General features: G+C 33.2%; 1 protein-coding gene across 7 annotated transcripts in view; it reads right to left on the bottom strand.

Moving 5' to 3' along the window:
- Positions 1-23462, bottom strand: part of LOC128230330 (muscle M-line assembly protein unc-89-like) — a 78679-nt gene that overhangs the window by 32528 nt on the left and 22689 nt on the right. For 6 of the 7 annotated variants that reach the window (XM_052942513.1, XM_052942517.1, XM_052942515.1 and 3 more), the window contains 2 exons: positions 17481-17653; positions 9004-9079 (listed from right to left, as the gene is read on the bottom strand). In XM_052942513.1, coding sequence (XP_052798473.1) covers positions 9004-9079; positions 17481-17653 — 249 coding nt within the window. Of the gene's footprint in view, positions 1-9003; positions 9080-12687; positions 12978-17480; positions 17654-23462 lie in introns of those variants that run through there. The other variant, XM_052942520.1, reaches the window with a different exon arrangement.

The following is a 23462-nucleotide window of genomic DNA, read 5'->3' as shown; positions in this document are numbered from 1 at the left end:
AATACAATTTACGACAGTATTATAAATTAACAATTTTTTACCTCGTATATGAAGATTTAGCCTCTAAGAGATATGAGAATGGCAGTTTTCAACAAAAATAAATGCAAAAGAAGCCACATGTTCATCAGGAACACTTCTATACTAGTACTCTCTAAGCAGACTTTTAACGATTGACAAGCCATGCAAAAAAGTCAGTTGGAATTAAAATTATTACTTCAGAACTTTAACTCTTTAATAGACATCCATACTAGATTCAAACAATTTTTTCGTCAATGCATTTGCATATCATCCATAGAAAGACACATTCGTCACATAATGTAATTTGTAAAGCCTTTTGCTTAACCCTTTGACACACCAGTGGGGTAGAGTTTTTTAAATGTTGTACAGTAGGGTGTCATCTTTTATAAAAACATTTTCATCACTCACCCAGTGGTAAAAAAAATTCAGAATGTTGTCTTTCAGTAATTTGAATTTCATTTCCTTTTGACAAGATCATTTGCATAGGTTGTGGATTTCATAAAGTCCAAAGTGCTCATCTGGCATTGTGTAAGAGTCTTTAGGCGGACAATGAAACCATATATGATTAGAACTGGTTATCAATTGCAATGTATTTAGTAAATGGTGTATTTACAGAATAAGTGAATATGAATGATTATAAGATCTTACAACTGAAGACTGTGAATTGTACAAGACATTTAATAAGAATAAATCTAATCTTTTCAAATGTCACCAGAAATTTGAGTTCATGTAATTACAGATATTTCTTTCAGTGCAAAAGTATCATAATACAATGTGTATATATATACTGATAGTGTTCTCATAAAATCATTTGACATCCATTCAAAGAATAGAAGTCAATTCTGATTATAGATTCCAAATGATTGCATGGTATATATGAGACCATGATAAAGTCGGACACACCCCTTTTGCAACCAGGATTTTTTGCCCTAAAAATGTCAAAAAAGTGAAGAAAACATTAGTTATTATATATCTTCTAAGAAATACATTTAATGAATATTAAAGGACCTACTTCTTTAATATGACTTGTTAATGATTTGAAGAATTTAAGTTATTGCATACATCATTAATTTGACATTTATCATTATGGTAATATTAAATCACATAATTTCTTTGTCACAATATCTTCTTCATTGTTCTAAGACATACAACGTAACTTTCCCAGCAAAGTATGAAAAATAAAAATATAACAAAAATATGCAGAACAACTTTATTATTAGGAACCAGTCATAAACTAGACATTGTTAGAAAAAAAGTGTTACAAATTAATAATACATCTACCAGGAGGAAGGAAATACACAGTTCTTCAATAATACCATATTTTGCTTGGTTGCATGCCAAACCAAGCATTCAAATAATGATAGAAGTTGAAAGCAAGAAATATCATTTGAAACGGTCGCAGGATCGGGTGTCAGGCATACTGGATGTACATAGCAAGTATTGCACTCAAGTTACCAAACTGATCCTCAGACAGATATACATTTTTAAATTTGAAAATCTTAATGTTTGACAATATAAACATACAAAGGCTTTTCATCAATTGGAACAGTCATTCAGCGCAAACTTCAACTTCAGTTAAGTCATAATTATGTTCATAAAAACATATTTCAAAATTAGAAGACCTAGCAGTATGTTATGAATATCATAATTGCCTTCAAATTCCGTTCATTATCAAACCTCGATAAAATGCATTTTAAATTGATTAATTTGCAAAAAAATACATTCACTAATAGTAACCATAAATAATAATAGTCCTGAGTCGAGCGGCTGTAAAAATGCTCAGATATATATATATATAATACAAAAATTGGATATTATTGTTTTAAATAATAAAGTTACTATACCTCAGAAACTATTTAAAAAACTATATTCCAAGTACTTAATCATTATGATCCTCTTCGAAACAAAAAACATAATATTAAAAATTGAAACAAAAATCAGAGCTCAGTTTTAGTGTAGCTGTATGGTTGACACTGATAGCGAGCAGTCTGGTACATCAGTAAAACTACTTTGTCAGATCCAGCGTAAGTCACTAGTATCGCTTTACACTGATGTTCGAAGGGAATCGAGGTGTGAAATAATCCAATTAAAGTCATGCTGGGTTTGTATGGTGAAAAAATAGATGCTTAACCTTTAGTTTGCCTTAAAATCGCCACTTTCCATTCCTGATAGCATCTATATGTCCAGTTTGAACTTTTCACTCTTAAATAAGACTTCACATATTTGCCTTCTAACCCTTTTGTAACTCTTCTAAAGTTGTTGCATATTAAACATCCCTTGTATTGTCCGCTTTAAAAACAATTTAATTGCAATCTTTTCCAAAGAGTTTCTTAGTTACAACAGAACTCTAAAAAGGCTAATAGTATTAACAATAAAAATCCAGTTAAACAGACAAATGACCAAGCACAAATGAGCAACCCAGAGTCATATTTTAGGTCTGCACACAAAAAAAGTGTGTCAAGAGGCAGCAAAATTAAATTTATATTATGATACTGCCTTCCATATTTATTGCAAAAGATAGGAACTTTTCAGGTCAAATTTTTATGGGCCTCTTCAATTCTGAAGGTAGCACACAGGCTTATTAAAAGGTTTCATGTCAGATAATGGCAGCATATTTATCTGCTGGAAGTTATGTGAGCTACTTGAAATCAAATTGCCAAAAGAATCTCAGTTGCAGAAAACAAGTCCCAGTGATATTTCTCTATAAGGCTTTATGGTATCAACCAATTTTTATCAGCAAACTACTGAAAGTAAAGTAAACAAAGGTGCTCTCTAAAGAATTACAATAAAGACCTTCAGTAAATTTATGATAACCCTAAAAACAAAACAAGATCACATTAACCTGGCAGTGTAAAGTAAAAGTTTGTATTTCATTGCCTTAAAAGCAAACGATAGGTACAATAATAAATGCCGTAAAGGAAACTGATTGTATTTTTACTCCTAGTTCCTTTATCAGTAATATTACTATAGCTTCATTGAATCTGAACCATAAATAAGAAAGTTTAAAGCTTACAAGGCAGTCTTTATTGATTACACCTAAGGGCCAACCATCTTTAATAGATCCCCCCTATGGCTCTGAGACAAAACTTGAAATGAATTCTAACTTTTAATGGTGGGAAGCCTATTGTGCAGTAAAGGTTTCACTACATTAACACTAATTTAAGACAAGTTTATTGACAAATTGTGTAAGCAATAAGAAAATGTAATGGTTTCCATAAACTAAATGCATGAAGATGTTTTATATCATGAAGTTTCCTCCTCATTTACTGCAATCATTTAGTAGTAAAACAGTACAAATCTACATAAACAAGTCCACTGTTGTGCCAATCATAAAGATTTATCAAATGTACAAGTTTTGTATAGTGTACTACATCATTTATATGCAATATTTGATTTTAATTTAGCTTATACAGACATGCACCTGTATATAGCTAATAAAGAAAAACACTTTCCCTGTACTTTGGTGAGAAGAAAAGCACCTGCACTGTCTTTATAAACTATGCCAATTAAGTAATAGTTAGATAACATGAAGTAACATTTCAATGATTATGAATGGGCAGAGTGAGCGTTGGTCATCTAACTGTCTTAGAATACAGCCTCATTGGCTTACACATTGTCAACACAAAATCTGACACAGGAAATATGTATCGGATGAGTGGCAGTAGGCGGACCTTTAAACACCCAAAAGGTGAAATTCTTAATGATTAAGCTTATTACTTAATGATTGCCTTTCTGCAATTCCATTGGCTGAACATGAAGGTTGTAAGAAATGTAGCTTCATTATCCTTCATTATTAAGTGCATAGTATGATGTCCTTAACAAGGAATGTAGCTTTATTGACCTGATCAAGGAAAATAGTTTCATTGTCCTGATTGAGTAATGTAGTTGCATTGTATTGTTCAAGGAATATATTTGCAGTGTCCTGTCCCAAGTAATATAGTTGCAGTGTCCTGGTAAAGTAATATAGTTGCATTGTCCTGGTCAAGGAATATATTTGCAGTGTCCTGTCCCAAGTACTATAGTTGCATTGTCCTGGTAAAGTAATATAGTTGCATTGTCCTGGTAAAGTAATATAGTTGCATTGTCCTGGTCAAGTAATATAGTTGCATTGTCCTGGTCAAGTAATATAGTTGCATTGTCCTGGTCAAGTAATATAGTTGCATTGTCCTGGTCAAAGAATATAGTTGCATAGTCCTGGTCAAAGAATATAGTTGCATAGTCCTTAAGTCAAGAAATATAGTTGAATACTCCTAGTCAATGAATGTAGTTGCATTGTCCTGATCAAGGAATGTAGCTGCATTATCCTGATCAAGGAATGCAGTTGCTTTGTGCAGGTCAAGGAATGTAGTTGCATTGTCCTGATTAAGTAATGCAGTTGCTTTGTGCAGGTCGAGGAATGTAGTTGCATTGTGCAGGTCAAGGAATGTAGTTGCATTGTCCTAGTCAAGGAATGTAGTTGCATTGTCCTATTCAAGGAATGTAGTTGCATTATCCTGATCAAGGAATGTAGTTGCATTATCCTGATGAAGGAATGCAGTTGCATTGTCCTGGTCAGGGAATGTAGTTGCATTGTCTTGATTACGAATGCAGTTGCTTTGTCCTCATCAGCGAATGTAGTTGTATTATCCTGAGCAAGGAGTGTAGTTGCATTGTCCTGATAAAGGAGTGTAGTTGCATTGTCCTGATCAAGGAGTGAAGTTGCCTTGTCCTGATAAAGGAATGAAGTTGCCTTGTCCTGATGGAGGAATATAGTTGCCTTATCCTGATCAAGGAATCAAGGAATGTGGTTGCATTGTCCTGGTTAAGGAATGTAGTTGCATTATCCTGATCAAGGAGTGTAGTTTCATTGTCCTGATCAAGGAATATAGTTGCTTTGCCCTGATCAAGAAATCAAGGAATGTAGTTGCATTGTCCTGATCAAGGAATGTACTTGTATTGTACTGATCAAGGAATTAAGCAATGTAGTTGCAGTTTCCTTATCAATGAATGTAGTTGCATTATCCAGACCAAGGATTGTAGCTGTATTATCCAGACTAAGGAATGTAGCTGCATTGTATTGATCAAGGAATGCAGTTGCAGTTTCCAGATCAAGGAATCTAGTTGCATTGTCCTGATCAAGGAATGTAGTTGCATTGTCCTGATCAAGGAATGTAGCTGCATTATCTTGAGCGAGGAAGGTAATTGATTGTCCTGATTAAGGAATGAAGCTGATTTGTTCTGATCTAGAAAGGTAGCTATGTTGTGCTGATCTAGAAATGTAGCTGTATTGTGCCTATCTAGAAATGTAGCTGTATTATGCCTATCTAGAAATGTAGCTGTATTGTGCCTATCTAGAAATGTAGCTGTATTATGCCTATCTAGAAATGTAGCTGTATTGTGCCTATCTAGAAATGTAGCAGTAGTGTGCCTATCTTGAAATAGAGCTGTATAGTGCCTATCTAGAAATGTATCTGTATTGTGCTCATCTAGAAATGCAGCTGTATTGTGCCTATCTAGAAATGTAGCAGTAGTGTGCCTATCTTGAAATAGAGCTGTATAGTGCCTATCTAGAAATGTATCTGTATTGTGCCTATCTAGAAAAGTAGCTGTATCATGCTGACCTAGAAATGTAGCTGTAGTGTGCCTATCTAGAAATGTAGCAGTAGTGTGCCTATCTTGAAATAGAGCTGTATAGTGCCTATCTAGAAATGTATCTGTATTGTGCCTATCTAGAAAAGTAGCTGTATCATGCTGACCTAGAAATGTAGCTGTAGTGTGCCTATCTAGAAAAGTAGCTGTATTGTGCTGATCTAGAAATGTAGTTGTATTGTGCCTATCTAGAAATATAGCTGTAGTGTGCCTATCTAGAAAAGTAGCTGTATTGTGCTGATCTTGAAATGAAGCTGTATTGTGCCTATATAGAAATGTGGCTGTAATTGTGCTGATCTAGAAATGTAGCTATATTGTGTTGATCTAGAAATGTAGCTGTATTGTGCTGATCTAGAAATGTAGCTGTATTGTGCTGATCTAGAAATATAGTTGTATTGTGCTGATCTAGAAATGTAGCTGTATTGTGTTGATCTAGAAATGTAGTTGTATTGTGCTGATCTAGAAATGTAGCTGTATTGTGTTGATCTAGAAATGTAGCTGTATTGTGCTGATCTAGAAATGTAGCTGTATTGTGTCTATCTAGAAATGTAGCTGTATTGTGCCTATCTAGAAATGAAGTTGTATTGTGCCTATCTAGAAATGTAGCTGTATTGTGCCTATCTAGAAATGTAGCTGTACTGTGCTGATCTAGAAATGTAGCTGTATTGTGCTGATCTAGAAATGTAGTTGTATTGTGCTGATTTAGAAATGTAGCTGTATTGTGTCTATCTAGAAATGTAGCTGTATTGTGCTGATCTAGAAATGTAGCTGTATTGTGCTGATCTAGAAATGTAGCTGTAGTGTGCCTATCTAGAAAAGTAGCTGTATTGTGCTGATCTTGAAATGAAGCTGTATTGTGCCTATATAGAAATGTGGCTGTAATTGTGCTGATCTAGAAATGTAGCTATATTGTGTTGATCTAGAAATGTAGCTGTATTGTGCTGATCTAGAAATGTAGCTGTATTGTGCTGATCTAGAAATATAGTTGTATTGTGCTGATCTAGAAATGTAGCTGTATTGTGTTGATCTAGAAATGTAGTTGTATTGTGCTGATCTAGAAATGTAGCTGTATTGTGTCTATCTAGAAATGTAGCTGTATTGTGGTGATCTAGAAATGTAGTTGTATTGTGCTGATCTAGAAATGTAGTTGTATTGTGCTGATCTAGAAATGTAGTTGTATTGTGCCTATCTAGAAATGTAGCTGTATTTAGTGCCTATCTTAAAATGTAGCTAAGATAAATTTAAAAGGATACATGTACTTAAGGAAAGCAAATCAAGGAAGAAAGCTACATTGTCATACCAAGGAATTTAGCTACATTCTAAGATAGAACACATCATTTAGCACTCTGTACTTGATCTTTATCTTGAATGACATAAATGTAATCTGGTGACTTGTGCAAACTATTATTATAAACAGTTGCTGTGGGAAAGTTCAATGAGCTGGTTTTATCACACAATCCCCAACAGGAAATTAATCAAAATTGAATCCCAACCAAAGCTGACAGGTGAAAAATATATCCCCTTTATTATAAGGGTCAGATAATCTAATCTAAAGCTAACATTCCATTGTTTCTAGTGTTACCATGTTACATGTCAAGAAAAATAATTTTGCAACATTTTGGATGTCTTATCATTTTATTGCACTCAACCTATCTTGCTACTATTAATATTGCGGCCAACACACTTCAACCTACCATATATATTAAATCTTCATAGAGAGGTGTGTTAAAGTGCTTACAATAAATTTGCATAAAATACAACTAACTTTAATATACAATAAATGTAAAACAACCAGAAGATATATATATGATAAAAACAGCCACTATAAGAAACATATTAAATGACATTTCATAAAATAATGATATTGGTATATAGCCAAATGAAACTATAGATGGGGATGACAACCATTGGTGGGAATGATGAAGAAACCAGGCTGGAATATGTATTCAAATGAATGCAAATCCTAGCGTGACCTTTTTAGACTTGAATAGTTAAATGTATTTAAGCAAATTAAGGCATCATAAAACAACAGCAACCTATTTTTGCAACACTGTGTGACAAAATGATGATTTGCTAAGCATATTATATATTAAAGACAACTGCTACACTTAAATGATTCCAGCAACTCATAGGCATTCACCTTTTTATCCAAATGTTAAATTCGCTATCCAAATATGTTTGTTGAAAGAAAGAATGTTCAAAACTTCAAAGTCACTATTAGCACCTCAAAAGTATTTCAAATATATCCTCACTTCATGAAATCTCCAAATATGAAGAGTATTCCTAAAATATAACTACTCCATTCACTCTACCACCAAACTCATAAAGAAACTAGCCCTTTTGATAATCTGTGGCATTTCAAGATCGACACAATTGTCAAAGTAGGCAATTTGTTTAATATCAAATTTGATAACCCAAGTTACACTGTGCAAATGCCAACATTCCTCAAACTAGGGACACAGAGAACCAGAGACTACATGTGTATACCGTTATTGCAAGTGGGTACAGAATGTAACAGTATCCTTATAGAATGTTGTTTGATATTAAAAGAAATACTTAGGAGCTCTTAAACAAAGCCAAGATAATTAGAATACATCTGAAGATATTGAGCACTGAAACTGATGGATGTTTAGGATACATGTAAGATGAATGCACTGGTAGACAAGAGGTGACAAGAAGAGTATTCAATATCCAAATGATGGGAAGAGATGGATACAGACACAGGGAGTAACCTGGTTCCCTTAATACACTGTAACATTTGTAGGTTAGAGACCACTAAATAAATTTCCTATTACATATATCTGTACACGAAATAACACTGATTTCTAGTGTTTCACGACCCCAAACAACATATATGGAAAGTTCCACTTGAATATTAAATATCAAAAAATGTTTTCTAATAAGACAAATCAAATTGGTTGGACGTAACCGCTATGTATTCAATGAAGTGACCACATCCGTTATAGGAGTACAAACAATGAAATGAAAACAATAGACCAAGTAGATCCATCATGTTCAGCAACCTATAAGATGGTATAACCATGCTAATTTGCTTTGATCACTACCATATGCTAATATGGTAAAAAAAAAGATTGAATATGATCTTAGCAGTCACTTCCTTATTGGTGTAATTTGTAAACTTATGACACCACTTCCTGTCATACAGACATGCCAGTAATCAGTGCTAGCTAGTCCTACAAACAGATGCAAAACTTTTCCTATTTAAAGGCCTGACCATAAATGTAAGGTAGCCAAATTTACCAAATGCTTATGATTATTGTTGTTACAGAGAGTTGATAGTGTACACATTTTTTTCTATTTTTTTTTTTTGCACATGATTTTGTTGTCCTACTGTACCTCTAGTCTGCTGGCGTAGCTGGCGCAGGGCAAGTCGGATCTTCTTTTTCTCATCGTAGTCCTGAGTCTCACCCAGCTGAAAATATAAAAAAACATCACTCAGTGTTGAAAATATGTGGAATGCCACCACAAAAAACGGAAACACTTATATGGTCTGCTTCACTGAAGACCTGCACAGCTGCAGCTTGAATAAAAGATACTGAATCAATTAAACACAATTACCATTCCCCTCTATACAAGCTACACTATATAGAAAAACAAACAAATACTGAGAAATTATTTTATGTCATAAAAATAGCTACTTGATACTAATTCAACATGTTTTTAAAAAACAATAATATAAACAAAACCTTGATCAAAATATCCATGGTCATTGTTTGAAATCCAATTGACAAATATCCCTATTCACTTCAGGTCAGAATTGACCACGGCCAGATGCCAAGATGGCTGGACTTGGATTAACCAAAAAAAAAATTGGAACATGCTTCACTTTAATGAGGATTTGAAGCCATTTAATACTCTTTTAGAAGACTGGAGACAAGTATTAGTAAATATACTTTTTCGGTGGGAAATAAACATGGTTTCATTTATGGACTTCTTTTACTAACACTATAAGGCAATGTGTAAGGGTCGGTCAGGTGACTGCAGAAGTGTTATAACACCTTGCCTGACATATTACCACACGCTAAATCATAAACAAACATTGGTCGAACCTTGGTAGCAGTTTTCTTTCAATTAAGTACAAATCCATACAGTGCGATTTAAACTTTCCAAAAAGAAGAACTTTATGGTCTTAAATTGATTCTGTCTCCTATTTTGATAACATTAAGTAATTTGTTAATTGGCTCAGAATATTAGGACACTTGTGTCAATACCTGGTCCTGTTGTGAGCTTGTGAATGAATCATACAAGAAAGCTTTGATGATAGAAGAACTTTTAAATAAATATATGGGTGGATAATACTCAGGATTCAAACCATTTACTTAAAGCAATTTGTAGGTATTTTTCCTATGTTTCTTGCACATGTACACCTGACAGGCGTTTCCAGATAACTTATTTCTTTTGTTATATATTCTTTATGAAAAGAAAAATAGACATTTCTTATAACAAGTTAAATTGAATACCAAATATATTTTCGCACAAATTATAATGACAAAATGAAATAAGTCATCTTTGGAAAGAGGAAGTTTCAGAGGAAATATTTGTCATCAACAGTAAGCTAAAAGTACTACGCATCATGATAAATACTTTTCCTACGTCAAATTTTACACAAATTGAAAATTTAAGCTATGCATGCAAAGAAAGGGTCAAATTTTCCTGTCCTGATTAGACACACAAGCTACATGTACACATTATTGGTCAGAATGGATGGAATCAAAGTTTTCAATTATACAAATTGATTTAGCTTGATCGTGACCATCACCTGGTAATTTGGAATAATTCTAGAGACCAAAACTGGTGTCCTTTTTTGAAAGGCAAGAGAATTTTGATATTCAACGTTTATTCAATGTTTGAAATTACTGGTAAACATTCCTTGATACACTTGACATTCAGTGGACAATGGCATGGACAATGATACGGACAAACATGCGCAAGGACTGTAAGTGCTCTTTCCACTTGATCACAGTAAAGCTCCTGATATCATAGTCATTTGGACAAACAATCCTCAAGTATTTATTCTAATGCATTTAATAGTACAAACATTTAGCTCACTTTTTCAGGGTTTGAATGTTTTACAAGAAGTGTAACTAAATCCGGACTACAAACAGGGAAAAATGTTAATGTTCTCCAAAACTTAACAGCAGACTTTTAATGTTTAAGTTCTACAAAGCAATTTGACTAAAACAAGTACTTGACCACTGGAGAAGACTAATAAAAAAATAATAACATTTTCACTAAATAAACTTATAATATAATTTCATGTTTGCATGAATAATATGTGTATAATTAAATGTTTCTAAATTGATAATGGTATTCAAACCATAAATGGAATCCTAGGACACTAAGACCTAAACTTGAACCAACTATTCCCAAGTCTTTCATTGAAGGAGCATTAAAGTAATGATTTTCCCTCATTTGTCACCATAATTGGGCAATTTCGTAAAGTACCTGTCCTCATTCACTGTATGTAGGTCTGAGATAAGTGCTGGCATAGATGCCGCGTCATTCGTCATTTATATTGATTCCAAATTCTTTATAACAAAAAACTCCTGTTTATTTTTGCAAGCATACAGAGTAGCCTTTTCACTGCACCATGACATCAGACAGCTTGGCTAACATTTTGGATCAGCCCATTTGATATGAGAATTACATTTTTTTTAATCTATGTTATGAAAGACATGTAACACATTACTTATTGTGATCAGGTATAGACAGATGAATTATTTTTGTTATTTTATAACCTAACCAAATTGTAAATGATCTAAAGTCCATCCCACTTTTGCCAGTATGTATATCCTACAGTTCTTGCTCCACATCTCTGCCTTCTACCAACTTTGTTTAAATACTGTTCCATGAGATCTACCAATATGTGGAAGTCAAGTACATCTATAACTATGTTACATTATGAATAAATTACATAAATGAAAACATCAACTTTGATAGTTAGGTAGTTACAACTACAGACTGATTGTTGTGCAGTTCTAAGGCGATTATACAGTCCTTGTCTAATGGCAATAAAGAATAATTCTGCAGTCATTTGAACAATAGTAGGTGTCCCTGTACTACTGTATTTGTAAGAAAAGGGGATACTTATCAAGTAATAACCCATTTTTTACAATTTTGCTCAATTTTTATTGTAAATGAACCACTTTACATTTTTTTATAAACAAATGTTAGCCAGATGGCTAAATAATAACGATAATCTTCTTATTTGCTGCCTTTTCATTTAGACTGGTTGCCGGTCAGAGGCAGTGGTTTTCTCCTTTGTTAAGGGAAAGCACTGCGCTTGAAAAATTGCTACATATTCACTTGCATACCTGTTGGTCTGTGGTTTCCCTGACAGATGCTTCAATTACTGAAATAGCTGGTTCATTTTAGGCAATTACACACATTACGTCATAATGCAGCCATAATAGGGTTAGGGAAGACCTTCACCCCGTCAAAGAAGGTGATTACGCATCTAGATATCACCCTGTGTATTGAATATTTTTCACATATTTTCTAAAATTGTCCCGCAAACATTTACTGCGAATTAACTTATTGGCTGCCATTCATGCAGGTGGTGGGGGGATATATGTTTTATTTTATGTTAAAAGTGTTTCTGACAACAAGGAATTCTCTTGGTTTAATAACATAGGGCTTCTAAAACTTTGGAACCTCAATCGGTCCGGACCCGGCGACGACCCCCCCCCCAAAAAAAATCCTCCCCCCCCCTCTGACTTGGTCAAAATCGGTCCAGACCGGCAAATTGCCGGTTTTTAGAAGCCCTGGGCTAAATTAATATGTTTTATTGCATTCCATGTCATCCCTGTTTATTTCAATCACTTCTAAGATTGTTTAAACTTATCTGTACCTTCATTAGAATTATGGTAAAAAATATATAATGTGTTTTCACACATAAACCTATTTAGCGGTGTCTTTTATGACTTGCATCGAAATTTGTCTTGTTTAGATTAATGAGTACATTGTATTAGTAAAGCCCAGTGTATTTCTGGGTACTGGTCCCCTAGTGTGGGTACATACCTCCTGTTTGCTGTCCAGTGGGAACCTGTCTGGCAGGGGCTTGAAGGAGGACACTTCAATACTCACTCGTCTTTGGAAATACATCCTTACTACTTTATATGCACATCAGTCTAATCCATTATCGTAAATAATTAATACGTTTGAATATCAGTTTCAGCTCGATCAGTTTTACATGCACAAAAGGAGCATATCCATTCTGTCCTATTTCTTGCACAGTGTCATTCTGTCTACTCCATCATTTTTATGTTCAAAAGTAGGTCTTGTTTTTCAACAGTGTTTCACCTATAATTACATAAAATTTTGGCACTCTGGTGTCTCACGTTTAAAGTTCCTATTTCCCAATACCTACCAAACAAACGCAAATCACTAAAATTATTCCACTTGAAGAATAAAAAATTAACACCTAAAGTAGTTTTGAAGTGAGAAATTTAGAATGATATCAAATTAAAAGTAATATTACATACCCTATAGTCACACTTTGATTGCTATTACATACACCAAAGCTTCAATTAAAATGTGGACTCGACAATCCTGCACCTAATTTCAAGTCTCATTCATTCATGTTTGATTGATAGTAATAGTAAAGGAGTGTTAAGGTGCAACTTTTCCTATTAAGATTAGGTACTGACATTATATACAAAGAAACTACAAAGAAACTATCATTTTAAAAAAAAATGGTGTCTAATTATATTTGACAAAATTACATTTTAACTGATATCTTTGATAAAGTCAATATGCTATATCATGAATGTAAGAAATCAATTTACAATTGAAAAAAAGTCAGACTTTGTCTATGAATAATTTGTCCAAGAACTATAACCCTGTTAAGTGCTTAATGCATGAAATCATGAATGTAACACATGATGAAAGGGTGTACGTGAAAAAAATATAGTGCACTGATTTATTTTTTAACATGAGGTAATTTTCTAACAAAAGTAATTTAAAAACAAAAACAATTATAACTTTGAAAAGTGACAAAAAATGATAGTTATGATTTTGTAAAGCTTCATTAAATGATTTTGGTAATGTCTTACACAATTACGTTTAAAAGAAGTCAATACTCACACTATGTATTAACTAAAAAGTATAGTACATCATTATTATCTATAATCCCTATCATTTTTCTAAGAACTCACTCAGATTTCTACTCCATTTATATTTGAAATGATCACATATGTTCACAGTATATAACATTTTCACTAAACACATCATTACTAAATGAAACAAGAAAACGAACATAGAACATCAGTTATAAATATCCTACAACATTAGCCGTGCACAGAAGAGACAGGAAAATCAATGTGTCAGGTAACAGCCGGCCAGACAATTGATGGTTTCGATCCAAAATATAAACATTCCTTATACGAACTCCATATCCAAGACTTGGGAGACATGCCTCCTATGAAATGTTTGTGACAAGATTTTTCTATCATGTTAAAGAAATAGTCCTTTGTTATTTAAATCTGTGTCAACATATATTTTCATAACATCTTAAGTGTTACAATCACAAATTCCAAAGATTACTTTTTTCCTTTGCAGTTGGGTTATCAAATGTTACATAGGTCGCTTAACCTTACAAAATAAGACATAATCCATTCAAATGGTAATATCATCAGTTTACCTTCAATTGATTCTAATTCTATTTTGCACATCCTGGCTTTGACTCAGGAGAGATTTCATATTTGTATAATTATAAAAATCTAGCATGTATCGAAGATATATAATTATTTTGAATGGCTATTTCCCAAATACACTTTCTCTATTCTAGCAGAACACTTCATAATAATTTGTATGAAAAAGATACTGACAATCCCTTTGCATAATTCCATAATTCTGTTTTGAGAATGCTTTAACTCAAGCCATTAAAACTGGCTAAAATCATTACAAAAATAAGAGATTTTAAGCAACACCTCAATTCGTAAAATGAGGTTTATACAGTAAAATCGTAGAATAAACATATGTTTATATGGATAGGCCTTTTAATGTAGACCAACACAAAGAAGTGATTATTCGCCAAATCACAAAATAAATACAGTCCTTTCATCTAAACATTACTGTATCTAAGTTCCCCTTAAGATAGTTGTGAAAGGAATTCTAGCATAAATGAGCAACTTCCGAACTTATTTATCAAAGACCTGATACATGTAATACCTAATGGTTGAGGTAAACACACAACAAATAATCAAATAACAATTTAACTGTCTGCATATTCCTATGACAGAGAATTTTTATAAAATTTAATTTCCATGATCAAAATATGGAAATGCAAAAATCCTTTTTATAAAACAAGTTACACATAGCTACACTTAGTGTTTCCATAAATAACACATATTTACACCTAGCTAATAACCTGGCTTCTCCTAAGTTTAGTAGGAACTTATAAAAAACTGACTTCAGTTCAAATTTCAAATATTCTTTTTTATGATCTTTACACAGTTCTATTTACTCTGTCACAGATTTCAAAGTATATATTTTCATTCCTACTTTAACTACTCATTATAACTATAATTTGAACTATCAAATTCCAACCCTGTCCTCTACCCCACGTATGCCAATGTGTCCAGTAAATCTAATTAAAACACTATGTACATATTTACATTTCAAAAAGCATTTTGAGAAGCTCTTTCAGAACATGAAACATGATCAAAATAAACGCTTCTGTTAGATCAAGGCGGTCCATTTCAGGGCATTTTGACAACACCAAGAACACCTTAACACCAATTACATTTGGGTCATAACCATGAAATTATATTTGTTGAATACATTTGTATTTCCAATTATTTCCTTAACAAAACCAATATTTTCAAGGCCTTCCATAAATTGCTATTGTTACAGTCTAAAATTGTTTAGGACTTATGCTCTGTTTTTCAGTTTAATGACTAAAATGATGTCTTTTGGAGGAATTATCATTATATCTATACACCAATTAAATATTAATTATTTGATATTAGGTGTTCAATGATTTGGGTATTTTTTTCAACAAGGCCATGGTTTATAAATGATGTAATCATAACATTAAATACAATCTAAAAGACAGTCTCATACTTGGAAACACAAAATACATACAATTTTAAGGTATGGAAATGTAGTCTAGTGGTAACACACTTGACTGCCAGTCCAGGGTCGCAGGTTTGATTCCCTGCTGCACCACTAAAAATACTTATCGTTTTCCGGGAGGAACATTAAATGGGGGTTGATAGTGGTATACACTGGTTCATATCAAAGAACCAGGGTAGCTCTAACTAGGGTGACAATCTGTCTGTGCGCTATGCTCCCAAAACCTAAAATGACTAACAATCTTATTGGAGCACTCGTCTAATGGGCAAGGTCTGAGTGCGAGTATTAATAAGCTCACACACCACCACCTCTTGATTTGATTGGGACTGTTCATTGATGGCAATTAGGTCAGTGCAATACTGTCAACACCCTATAGCACCCTATGTAAATTGGTAATTTATTTTTGAGAATCACTGAAATCATATTAATTATAAAATGATATGATTTAAATCTTATTATATTGACTGTACTTCTTGTATAAATAACTATTAGTTGTATCAATATGTAATTTGAAAGCGAAGTTATAGCGCCTTACAAACCTTTAATAGTAAGAGATTTGAATCAGTTTATTTATTAAATGGAATGAATTAGATTTAAAAATATTGAAATCAAAAGATGATTTTTTTCAAATGAGCATTGAATAAAGTGATAATGTTTGATAACATAAGCTACATAAGGCCCAGGTAATGATTTTCAATAACTTATTTGATTGCGTACTTTCGAACAAGTACCCAATTTGGGAAACGTGGATTATCTCTGATCCATAGTATAACAGTATAGGACGTAATTCATCGCATCTCAGGATTTCAACTCAAAACTTTCTTGTACTTTCAAACTGTAGCCTCCTGCTGTTTTTCTGTGCTAAATGTGCCCCAAATTGAACAAGGTCATGTTTATTATTCAGTAAATTAGAAACTTAAGCTCTTAAATAAAGGCAAATGAAAATTTGTGCAAACAAATCAGGCCACTGTGCAAATCAAGTTGTCCATGCTGATGTTGTACTAATTCAAAGCAGAAAGAACCGAAATACTGCAGGACCCAAATCTTGCAAATTATTTGCTCGTTTGATTTCTGTATCATGTTTTCAACACAATATTTTTTTCCATTTTTGACAATTACATGTAAAGCTGTCACAGGAGTGACAAATACCCCCACATGGTGCCTGGACACAGGAATGGTAAACTATTTCTTTGGAAAGAGACCTTCATCATACAATAGTGGATTGTAACAGCAGTCGAACTTGACCTGTATTTTATGTGCACCAAGATTATTTAAATCCATTGTACCTGTCAAATATTAGTTATCTTCCAGACACGAATTTTGTGTTTCAAAATTTATTTAAATCTGTCAACCAATTCATGAAATATTATTGAAAAGGGACCATAACTCTGTCGAAAAGTAGTGGTTTGTAACCAAAGACCTATATTTCATGAAGGTATAAAAACTTTAATGAGCTTAAAACAAAAGCTTGCTCTCACATTACCTATAATTATGTAATGTTTCTTTTTATCATAACCTAACTTTGAGCTTGATGAGTTATTGAATCGTATTTCTCTTTATAATTAGTAAAACATATTCAATGTTTTGCTGATGGATGACGTTGCTAAGAGTTTAATTTATAAGTACCAATAAGAAACCCAAATGATGAACAACTGTCTTTGAAAAACGCTTTCACAATTTACTAAGACTTGACTGTGCTCGAGACAGTTGATGTTAGCTGTAGCTCTATTTCTCACCTGTCTTCGGAGCTTCTCTATGCTGTGCTGTTCCTGGTCATGGAAGTCATCGACTGTGTTGCCCTGGAAGCCCTGCTCCGGGGGCTGGGACGTGTGCACAAGCTCCCCTGTAACAGAGACGGCACGCCGCAATGGTACCGGCCCCGATTCCCCCTCTGTGCCACTCTCAAGAGCTGCAATGTGAAATATGGAAAGATGTAGAGGTTGCGTAATCAATACTTAGGTAATAAAACATGAAACAATTATTTAATAAATCACAAATAAAACGTAAATATGATACCTATGATTGTCATATCAATTAGAATACTTTTTACTAATAAAATATATCAACTATTCGAATAGAAGAACATCGAATATCTATGCATTAATCCTCATAACATTGGAACTCTTTCAATTTATATCTGCTACTGTGACGCAATGATAGCTAACAATCCTAAGAGTAAACACAGAATTGATCTCACATCTTACAAAACAAGGCAACAACTCAATCAAAGATAAAGAATAAGTGACGAATTTCACTTTCCAAACAAATCCTGAAATGTATATTGACTCCTGGTGTCCTTTCCTGATAAACCTTACAGAGCCTATGTTTACAAACTGCATTCTGATCCTTGGTTCATTTACTTATCAATTATGTACACAGCAAACAAGTGATTTTTTGCAATGTTTTTAATGGCAATCAAAGTGGTACAAGTTTTCCATTGATTTAAACCATGGACTGGGGATGGCGTCAACAAAAAACTGGGCCAATTCAAATGTTTGCATCACAACACTACAAAACATTCATTGGATATAGGCTTGCACTTACAAATGACACACACACCCATGTTTTCATATCAAGAAAACATAATAATGTCCAATCAAGAATACAAAGATTAAAGTCATCAATTTATTACATCCTGGACTGTCAGTGGTTTGAAATGACTTATGAAGGTTGGGATACCTTTTTTTTAGAAAATAATATAAACATTTATTTAGATGGAGAAGAGAACTGCAAAAGGTCATATTTTAATATAATGCCAACGCTTGTCTGATTTTCTGTTTACCATAAGGCATAACTCAACAAGTAATTTAGCTCAGTGATTGGACTTGCAAAATATGTTCTTATTTTCATAATTGGAATATTCACAAAAGTACACAAATCATCAATTTTTATGTATGTTAAACTAAACAAGAGGGCCAAGATGGCCCTATATCGCTCACCGTATTGAACAAAGGGTTCTTAAGTTTTTAATCGAACAACATACTGGACACCACCCTACTGTATACCACCATTTCTTAAATGGGTGTATAAAAACATAAAAAAAATGTTATTGTTCAAGAGGTACAAAGGGCCATAACTCTTACAATTACAATTATTTAAGTTGTTTATGTAAGAGTTTTATAACTTGTCACAAAAGAGCACATTGTTACTGTGAATAAATTCATGAACTTTGAAGTGGATATCTAAAATGATTGTGAAATTTAAAAAAATACCAAACAAGAACAGAAAGTAAAAAATCAAAATCAAAAATATCATTTTGATAAAACAATAAACATTTCTGTGAAAATATTTTGAAGTCAGACCTCTGAAGAAGAACCATTAACCATTCTTCGGAAATGACCAGTACTATCATAGACAAACTCCGAGTAGGGATCGAACCCAAGTTAGTCTGATTAAGAGTCTGATAGGCTAACAACTTGGTCATCGCCATTATTACTATTTAAAAGGATTGTATAAAGTAACCTATAAAAGGATCCCAAACTACTATCTAAAAAAATAAAATAAAAGTTTCAGATGAGTAGAAATTATAACATTGAGTATTTTGCTTGCGCAATATGTTACACACATTTTTTTGTTTGTGCAGAATATCCTATTATAAGCGCTACACGATCCAGGGGTCGGTAGGGGGGTCTCATGCACAAAGAAATACCACTTCCCCCGCCCCTCCCAATGTCAAATTCAGGATCACTTAATAGTGCAGCTGAATAGCTTATAAAGTTGTACAATGATGCTACAATATCTAACTCACAAAGAAATGATCCTTCCATCAACTCTGAAAAAATCTAATTCCATAACAGCAGTGATACAGCATTGTACTTACTTCAATACATCCATTACATTTTAAATGATTTCAACAGTGCAAAATAAGCCATTGAACTATATTTATGCAGAAGTCACCAACTATAGTATGTTTAAGCAAAGAATATGAAACAATTACACGTACAAATCGCAAAGTTAAAATATTACAACTGTATTTTGTAAGTTTATAAATGTTACACAAAAATGCAATAATCACTTTTTCTAAAGCTAAAATGGCAGAGAAATTTAGAGTGAAAACTCCACCATATTCATGTAAAAATTATTTAAAATATGACACTTTCCTGCAAACAAAGGAAGTGTTACAATGTTGCATTTCTATGATTGCTATTTGTATCATTTCTCTTCCATTTAACGCTCGGTATCATTTCTCTTCCATTTAACGCTCAGACGCCCCTGTCAAGTCATCTTGGATCTAACCTTTAAATAATATATGACCTCTCTGTTATATATACATACATACAACATTACCCACTGTGAAAATAAAGCATCCAGCCCCAAGCAACAATATTCAATAACATGATGTCAAAATGATCAGCGGGAATTGGAACAAAATTTTACGCCTGACCAATTTTTTTTTTAAATGAAACCTTTCTTAACATATCTTCCAATGATAAATCAGTAGGATTTCTCACAGTGATCTGTTTTCAAAAGCAAAAATATTATTTTATCCCATGTGGGGGGCTGTTTTTAAAACTTTTAACGTTTGAGCATAGTTTGTACTGGCTCCTGTATTACCTGGCCAATTAAACTGACGAGGTTTTAATAGAAAAACAAGAAAGACACTTCAATCAACCATAGCATCTGACGTCAATTCACTAAAGATACCTGCCAAAAACATCCTTTAATATAATGCGTAAGGCACAAACCATTCACATTTCTCATATCAAATAATAAATATAATCTTTAACCCCTATTTTGACAGTTGACAAATGTTTTACTGAATAACAACATCAACAAATGGTTAAGAGTTTAGAACAACTAAAATATCTATTAAGTGCAATATGGCAAGTAGTGAAAGAGAAGAAAGTTTTTAAGGACAGTCCATGCAGTTTCGTTCATTTTTGGAGATATTCAGGACACTCAAAGCACTACATCTCCTATCGACTTATCTTTAATGCAGCAGTGGGATTGGTGGGAATGGGGGTCCAGATATGTGTTAGTAAAAGAAGTTTTTGCTGTTGTTTTTGTTTAATTTATGCAGGAAGATTGCAACATCACTCTTTTGGCTGAGAGCTTATGTCATATTGTTATTGAATGATATTACACTGTGAGTTTCATTCAAAGCATGCTGATGATTTATATCAGACGGGCTATAATGGAGAGGGGATTAAACCCCTCCCTCTCTACCAAATACAATATTGAAATTGCCTGGTATTGACAGGTATTTCACTAAAACAATCATCCTAAATCAACAAGCCCATATTCTTACTCAATTACCTGTATTTTGCCTGTAAATAACTCAATTAAACCGAAGACAATCAGTGCTTTTTTTGGAAATGAACACCATTTAAATGGATACTTTTTTATTTCAATAAGCCATTAAGCCATGCCCTTAAACACTTATTAATTTTGTTTTAATATCCAATTTGTACTTTTAAGTAAGAGTAGAATATAATGAAGTCAAATGAACTGTTTAATGAACTGTTATTTCTCCATCCCTTAAATCTCTAACAACCAAAAAATGTGAAATACTTGGGGCATAATTTAGCAAATTAGACCTTATACCACCATTAAACAAAGTGCCATCCCAAGGTAATTAATTGGGAGTGAAATAAAGCTTAATCATATCTTAGTGTAAGATATGAAAAAAAGGGGAATTTCTAACCAACGGCCCACTTACTTTATTTGGTATAAAAGAAAATGATTCATAAAGGCGGATAATTTTAAAATTTAATATTATGACAATGTCAATCAAGTGCTGAAAATTGATTCCCATTATTTAATATTATTGTGCATAATTGGCTGCAATTATAACTCCAAAAGAGTGTGTAGCTTATATCAATGAAATGTAAGAATGAAAGTCAATGAGTCCTGACACTGATTAATCACACAAAAGTAGCAATTTTCTTATCTAACATGTAAGTGCCAGGTTTCTTAAATGCCAGCCACTCTTACATTAAAAGAAAATTTGTAACATGATTAATAGTACAAATTTATCTCACGATATTTGACAAGAAAATTATTATAACTATCAATATCAGCTTGGTGCAGAAAATAATCAGCATGCCAGATCTTCAAGTTGCGCACAGATACTTGCGTATGTAAATGCTATACTTTCATTATTTTTCATTATTTTGTTCAATAAAACTCACCAAATTGCAACGGTACAACTATACTAAGAGTAACACGCAATGTTTGTCATAAAAAAGGCAATAACGCGTTAAATACACATAACCAGGTACTTGACGCCCCACATTCACGTAAGTAGTTCTGTTGCTACGCAGGTGGTGTGTATTAATATATTCATGTTCAATATGTCGTGTCAGGTGACTAGTCGCGTTTCTGAAATACCGCTCTCTAAAGACTGTCGGCTTGCAGCCGACAGTCTAAAAACCAAAAACATTTAAGTGTGTGTTTCAAATTGTAGTTTAAAACCTTATAAAGCTTTATATAGAAGCTTACTTTACCACAATTCTCCAATCATGACAATAATGTTCTTACAAAAACCTAATAATTTTTTTTTTTTAAAAAGCCTACCTATACCATAATGTACCGTACTGGTTTAAGGAAAGGATGTAACCCTAATGAAACATTTTTTTCCTTGGCCATATCAAACCTTCATAATAAAGCATTTGAATTCAAAGACCCAAAAGGAAAAAGGTTTTGAAACTTTCTGATACTTACAGACTGTATTACTCAACATAGCTGGCTTTAAAACTAGCACTTGACACTTGACTATATCTAACTAGTCCTCAGCAGAATTGTTTTCATGCCATTTCAGACAAAAACATTCAGCTCTGGCCCCAAAATCACGAAAATACTTAAGTCCAATCTCAAACTCAATCACAGCTCATTTTACCATAAAACAACAAAATTAATTGAAAAAATATCAATGATTTTACACATTTTAAAACCGCATTCCACCATTGAATATGTTGATTATAATTGTGGTCTAGATTCTAAGGGGAAAATATTCTACAGTCAAAAAAGTTCTTGAGTACAATTCATTGTCTTTTTACAATTACTCAAGTATATATTTTGCTCTAGAATTAGTTTTCTTTGCAATATTGTCAAAATCTTTCAATAACATACCGTATTCTATGAGAAAATACATTTTCAAAAAGAATAAAAGCATACAAGATTTTGAATAATACTATGCCTTTAATGTGGTAAACTGATTTGAGATTGAGATTGAACTTGAGTATTTTCGTGATATTGGGGCCTGGTGTCTACTTGAGTTCAAGAAACAGACAGTGTGCAGTAAGAGGAGACAAGGAACCACCAGAGGATTGGAGCTGACAAGACTATGGGACTATGAGATCCCCGATTCCGGGTGCCCTCTCATGCAAACTTATCCTGTGTGCCAACATTAGGCAAATCATTGACACAAACACAAGCTTAAGGCTTTGGGCAATGAACAACTTTTAAATCTAACTCAGCAATTCAATCTGAATGCTAAAGGCACCTTTGAATAACACTGGCCCACTTCTTACACATACATACAACTCATGGTTTACAGGAGCCATGAAGAAGGTCTAAGACATCAGGGGGGTTGGAACAACTCATGGTTTACAGGAGCCATGAAGAAGGTCTAAGACATCAGGGGGTTGGAACAACTCATGGTTTACAGGAGCCATGAAGAAGGTCTAAGACATCAGGGGGTTGGAACAACTCATGGTTTACAGGAGCCATGAAGAAGGTCTAGGCATCAGGGGGGTTGTACAACTCATTGTTTACAG

Source organism: Mya arenaria, chromosome 4 (assembly GCF_026914265.1).
Source record: "Mya arenaria isolate MELC-2E11 chromosome 4, ASM2691426v1".
In the NCBI taxonomy this organism is placed as follows: domain Eukaryota; kingdom Metazoa; phylum Mollusca; class Bivalvia; order Myida; family Myidae; genus Mya; species Mya arenaria.
Note: the sequence above shows the minus strand (reverse complement) of the source record. Positions and strands in the feature narration are given on the sequence as shown.